This window comes from Scyliorhinus torazame, chromosome 16 (assembly GCF_047496885.1).
Source record: "Scyliorhinus torazame isolate Kashiwa2021f chromosome 16, sScyTor2.1, whole genome shotgun sequence".
NCBI lineage: Eukaryota > Metazoa > Chordata > Chondrichthyes > Carcharhiniformes > Scyliorhinidae > Scyliorhinus > Scyliorhinus torazame.
Window position 1 is genome coordinate 12,509,203 of NC_092722.1, and position 6,016 is coordinate 12,515,218.

A 6,016-nucleotide genomic window follows, 5' to 3' on the forward strand; every position below is an offset into this window, starting at 1 on the left:
TATGTTCCTTTCAATGTTTAACTAGCTTGCTGCAACCTTCAGACTATATATCAGTCCACCTTTTCAAAATTTCCAAATGACTCGAACAAGGCACGAAATAATTAGAAAATTCATGCAATCATAGAAGTCCTACAGTGCAGAAGGAGATAGTTCGGCTCATCTAGTTTGCACCGACCCTCTGAAAGAGCACCCCACCCATGCCCACTCTCCTGCCCTATCCCTGTAATCCCGCCTGACCTGCACATCTTTGGGCACTATTGGGAGTTTTGCAAGGCCAATACATCTAACCTGCACATCTTTGGACTGTGGGAGGAAACCGGAGCACCCGGAGGAAACCCACGCAGACATTGGGAGAACGTGCAAACTCCGCACAGACAGTCAAGGGTTTTGAGGGGCGAGGGAATCCGGTCAGACAGGAAAGCGGAGTTAATAATAATAATAATCGCTTATTGTCACAAGTAGGCTTCAATGAAGTTACTGTGAAAAGCCCCTAGTCGCCACATTCCGGAGCCTGTTCGGGGAGGCTGGTACGGGAATTGAACCCGCACTGCTGGCATTGTTCTGCATTACAAGACAGCTATTTAGCTCACTGTGCTAAACCAGCCCCTAGTTGAGATCACAGTCAGATCAGTCATGATCTGATGGAATGGCAGAGCAAGCTCAAGGACTGAATTGGCTCCTCCTGGGTCCTATGTTCTTAGTAGCTACATCTTCTGGAACAGAGCAAAACACCACCGGAGGAGGACTGAGACTTTATCATAGACAAAAAGAAGATTCTTGCCAGCAGAATACAATAATCCATGCGCTTTAACAGGGTAGTTTAACCTGTACTAGTGCTGGCCAATACAACTCAGTGAGGAAATGAACTGACCTCTGTGGGCCCAAGAACAGTGTCAGGCCCGGGGATTTTGCCGTGTAAATATATTGGCATACAAAGAGGCGAGGAGCTACTCCAGAATTCCTTTCAACATGAGTGATTTGAAACCGGTTCACACCCTGTCTGAATATGCCAAGCATCTGTACATTAATAGTTGCAGCGTGTAATTATAGGGCCTTCGTTTTTTTCGCAATGGTGCATTGGGTTGTACAGTAAACTTGTGGGGTTTATATCACTGCACTCATTGAATTTAGGAAGAATGAGCAAGGGCAGGAACCATTGAGGTCTAGACGTGGGGTCGTAGTGTTTTTACTTTTCCCAAAGTGGGCAAATGCAAATAAAATCAAATAGATGTAAACCAACATAGTTCATATCAGCTTTGGAACGTAGTAAAGTTTTGAAGCTCATGGATGTTTTCCTTCTATCATTAAGTCACTTGATACATTTTGGCTATAATGAGATACCAATAACAGGCTTGGCCGAACCCATACTTGTTCGGGTCAATTTAAGATCAGATATCTCTCCCATTTTCCACTCAACAATCCAGACTTCAAATATGGCTGTGCATCTTCTTTATTCACCCAGTCCATGCTGGGTAATCTCATCTCGGATACAACATCAGTTGAGGATTTAGTGACCATTGGCCTTGATGGTTTGAAGTCAGACATGGGGAATAAGAATATCAAGATGGGGATTAAGAAATAGGAGAAAGAGTAGGCTATTCATCCCTTGTGCCTTCCTCCTTCACCCCACTTTCCCGCCCTGTCTGCACATGTTTTGATTTCCCTGGTTGAGCAAAAGAAAAACCAGCCAAGACTCCCACTCTTGAGTTACATCTCGCGACCTCGGCTGGAAGACACATATAAGATTGATCTTGTCTTCGACAACACCGTAGTGATCCAGCCTAGGTTTACACGTGAAGAATGTCTACCTGGCGGAGGCATTGGAGGGTTACTGCCACCCATGAATCCAAGGGTCGGTGTAAATAAAGGTCGGGCTGTTTCGAGAATGGGTGAAGATATAAATTACGCAGGTATCCCCGGGCGAGAAGGGAATAGAAATGTACAAGATATTTTCCTTAAGAAGACAAAAAGGAAGTACTGTGTGTTGGGAGGAGGGGAGAGGATCTTTCTGATTTTCCCAATGCCTGGAAAACTCAGTCACCTTTACCGAGGTCTCCTGCGAGAGATATTTATTCCTGGACAAGGTCAAAACTGGTTGGAAAACTGTGTAATGAAGTATCCATATTAGAGCACATTGATGTCAATAAAATCTAAACTGACATTTTAAATTAAGTGTGAGTAAATGTCTGTGAAAAGGAATGTGTAGCAAACCACAGCCGTTTAACTCCGTGAACTTTACCTCCGCAGGAAAGGGCATAAGTTGGTACAGTGATGATAGCAGGTTCTCTATGACATCGTCTGAACACACATACGCAGAACTGGAAAGTGTCCCAGATGACTCCGACTATGAGTTTTGGGAATTTGACTTCAAACAAAACATTCCGCGTCTTTCTGCTCCGACCCTTATGAAGCTACGTCAGCGAGGGATCAATGATTCACGGCTACAGGGAAGGGTGCACAGATGGTCATGAACAACTTCTAGGAACTCGTGCTTTACCATTTTCTTTGGAAGACTGCCCCAGGATTGGAATGCGCCAATACTTGACCCCTGGGTTTCTCCTTTCTATTGAGCTCTCAGGTCAATGGCAATACTGCCATGCTTCAAGGAGAAATTCAGAGAACCGTTGAAGTGTTTTCTTTGCTTCCCCCCCCCCACCAAGACATTTGAGAGTTGGGAAAACACAACCTGGAGGGAGAGACAGGTTTTGGCCACCTGGATGGAGTATTCGGTCCATCTTCAGCCTCCAACGCACTGAGGCGAAGTGTTTACTTTGCGGCCTGTAACTCTGGGCCCGATAAGGCGCAAAACAATTACAATATTTGTGAAATAATTCATGACGTGAGCCGGTCTCATGTCATTTTCTTGTGTTAATATTGTTATTGTTCATATTTTTAATAATATTTCTATTTGCTTTGTAAAAATATTGTTCAATGCATTTTATGTCAAGACTGGTAAAAGGGCACTGTGATAACCCTAACTGACTGAACTTTATTCTAATAACTTGCCTGAAGTTGTGTGTTCGTAACAAATTATGTATAATTATTATGCAATTTTTTTATAATGCTGAACCATTTTAATAAAGCTTCCTGTGGTATTATTATTTGTCATTTCTCATTTTTGTGAATAAAGCCTGGTCAGAGGAGAATTGTTCTTTTTAAATTTAGAGTACCAATTCTTTTTTTCCAATTAAGGGGCAATTTAGCGTGGCCAATCCACCTACCCTGCACATCTTTTTGAGTTGAGTGGGTAACACCCACGCAGACACGGGGGAAAATGTGCAAACTCCACACGGGCCGGGATCGAACCTGGGACCTTGGCACCGTGAGTCTGCAGTGCTAACCACATAGAACATAGAACATTACAGCGCAGTACAGGCCCTTCGGCCCTCAATGTTGCGCCGACCTGTGAAACCACTCTAAAGCCCATCTACATTATTCCCTTATCGTCCATATGTCTATCCAATGACCATTTGAATGCCCTTGGCGAGTCCACTACTGTTGCAGGCAGGGCATTCCATGCCCTTGCTACTCTCTGAGTAAAGAACATACCTCTGACACCTGTCTTATATCTATCTCCCCTCAACTTAAAGCTATGTCCCCTCGTGCTAGACATCACCATCCGAGGAAAAAGGCTCTCACTGTCCACCCTATCCAATCCTCTGATCATCTTGTATGCCTCAATTAAGTCACCTCTTAACCTTCTCTCTAACGAAAACAGCCTCAAGTCCCTCAGCCTTTCCTCATAAGATCTTCCCTCCATACCAGGCAACATTCTGGTAAATCTCCTCTGCACCCTTTCCAATGCTTCCACATCCTTCCTGTAATGCGGCGACTTGAACCGCTGCAGTCCACAATAATAATAATAATCTTTATTATTGTCACAAGTGGGCTTACATTAACTGCAAGGACGTTACTGTGAAAATTCCCTAGTCGCCGCACACTGGCGCCTGTTCGGGTACACTGAGGGAGAATTCAGAATATCCAATTCATCCAACAACCATGTGGTATAGGTTAGGGTTTTTCAAAGTGCGGGTCGCAACTTGGTGGGTGGGTTTCGGGAAGGGCAAGCAGCGACCAGTCGCGGCATTCCCACGGTGGTCCCGGTCGCGGGAGAAGCGCCCAACGGCTGCGACCGACATTTTGATTGAGAATGGCGACCACTGCCATCTTTTAATTAAGAAGGAAAGGTGGGGGGGGGGGGGGGGGGGGTGCAGTCCTCCAGCCAGGTCACGCGCCCGGCATGTACACTTGATGTCAAGCTTTTGTTGTGTTTTTGGCACCAAATCACAGAGAGGAGCTTCTTCCATTTTCTAGCTGCTGACAAGCAAGGCAAGAGGACTGTGAAGATGAATCATTTTCTTACAAGAAAGAGACGGCCAGAGACACAAATAGACAGAGAACCTACTGGACAGGATCTCACATCTGAATCTGCTGGAGAGAGCAGCTCAGGAGAGTCCACAGCAAGACAGAGCAGTGTTAGTGTTAGCTCTGTACAAAGCTCCAGGGCCAATGGTGAAGAGCCTACAAAGAGGAAACTTAACTCAGGAACCAGACGTCTAAAGATGATTTCTTGAGGTATAATTTTGTCAATTGCAAATGAGGATGCAAAACCCATGTGTATTACATGCAGGGAAGTACTGGCAAATGAGAGGAGAAGTTTCAGATTTTGAAAAAGAAGTGGTGGGACAAATATTCCTTTGGATGTTGAGACCCCAGAGTCGGCCATTAACTTACAGTCATTAACTTACAACTAACTCCAAAATAAAAGTCTTGAGCTGTGGTACCTGACCTGTGATCGCACATTAATAATACACCAAAGGCCCATGAGGCTGTCAGCATTCTGGAGTAGCATCTCCCAGGAATAGCCAGTGCTGAGTAAAACAAGCATTTTGTTGCTATTGCCTTTCATGACAACATACATGTTGGATTTTTTGTCCTGCATGGTGTTGGGCTTCTTGCGTGCTGTTATGCTACTGGATCCAGACTGGAATACTGAGATGCCCATCAGTCAGTCTGCGATATGTAGCTGACCCCATCTATCACTAAGATCAGTGCCAATAGAGTTTGGACCTGTGTTCAAATACCTGCAGAGATTTAGTTTTTTAAATTTGTTCAGGGGGTGAGGGCTTCACTGGCCAGGCCAGTATTTATTGCCCATCCATAATTGTCCTTGAGAAGGGGCTGGTTTAGCACAGTGGGCTAAATCGCTGGCTTGTAATACAGAACAATACCAGCAGCGCTGGTTAAATTCCCGTACCAGCCTCCTCGAACAGGCGCCGGAATGTGGCGACTAGGGGCTTTTCACAGTAACTTCATTGAAGCCTACTCGTGACAATAAGCGATTATTATTATTATTGTTGTTATTGTGAAGGTAGTAGGGAGCTGCCTGCTTACACTGATGCAGTTTCTGTGGTGTAGGTACACCCATAGTGCTATGAGGGAGGGAATTCCAGGATTTTGACCCAGTGACAGTGAAGGACCGGCCGATATATTTCCAAGTCAAGATGGCAATTGACTTGGAGGGGAACCTCCAGGCAGTGGGGTTCCCATGTGCCTGCTGCCCTTGTCCTTCTACATGGTAGTGGTTGTGGAGTTGGAGGGTGCTGCCTAAGGAGCCTTGGTGGGTTTCTGTAGTGCACCTTGTAGATGGTTCACATGGCTGCTACTGTGCATCGGTGATGGAGGGAGTGAATGTTTGTGGAAGGGGTGCCAATCAAGTGGCCTGCTTTGTCCTGGATGGTGTTGAGCTTCCTGAGTGTTGTTGGAGCTGCACCTATCCAGGGAATATTCCATCACACCCCTGACTTGTGCCTTGTAGGTGGTGGATAATCTTTGGGGAGTCAGAAGGTGACTTTGGTGAGTTACTCGCTGCAGGACTCCTAGCCTCTGACCTGCTCTTGTAGCCATATTATTTATGTGGCTGGTACATTTACATTTCTGGTCATTTATCCCCAAAGATATTGATAGTGGGGGATTCAGTGATGGTAAGGAGGCCATTGAATGTCAAGGTGTGATG

The 6,016-nt window shown here is 45.4% G+C and overlaps 1 protein-coding gene across 4 annotated transcripts in view; it reads left to right on the top strand.

Moving 5' to 3' along the window:
* Positions 1 to 3,098, top strand: part of plekhn1 (pleckstrin homology domain containing, family N member 1) — a 46,971-nt gene extending 43,873 nt beyond the window's left edge. For all 4 annotated transcript variants that reach the window (XM_072477969.1, XM_072477968.1, XM_072477966.1 and 1 more), the window contains one exon: positions 2,248 to 3,098. In XM_072477969.1, coding sequence (XP_072334070.1) covers positions 2,248 to 2,471 — 224 coding nt within the window. In that variant the 3' untranslated portion in view covers positions 2,472 to 3,098. The remainder of the gene's footprint in view (positions 1 to 2,247) is intronic.
* The last annotated feature ends 2,918 nt before the right edge of the window (positions 3,099 to 6,016 follow it).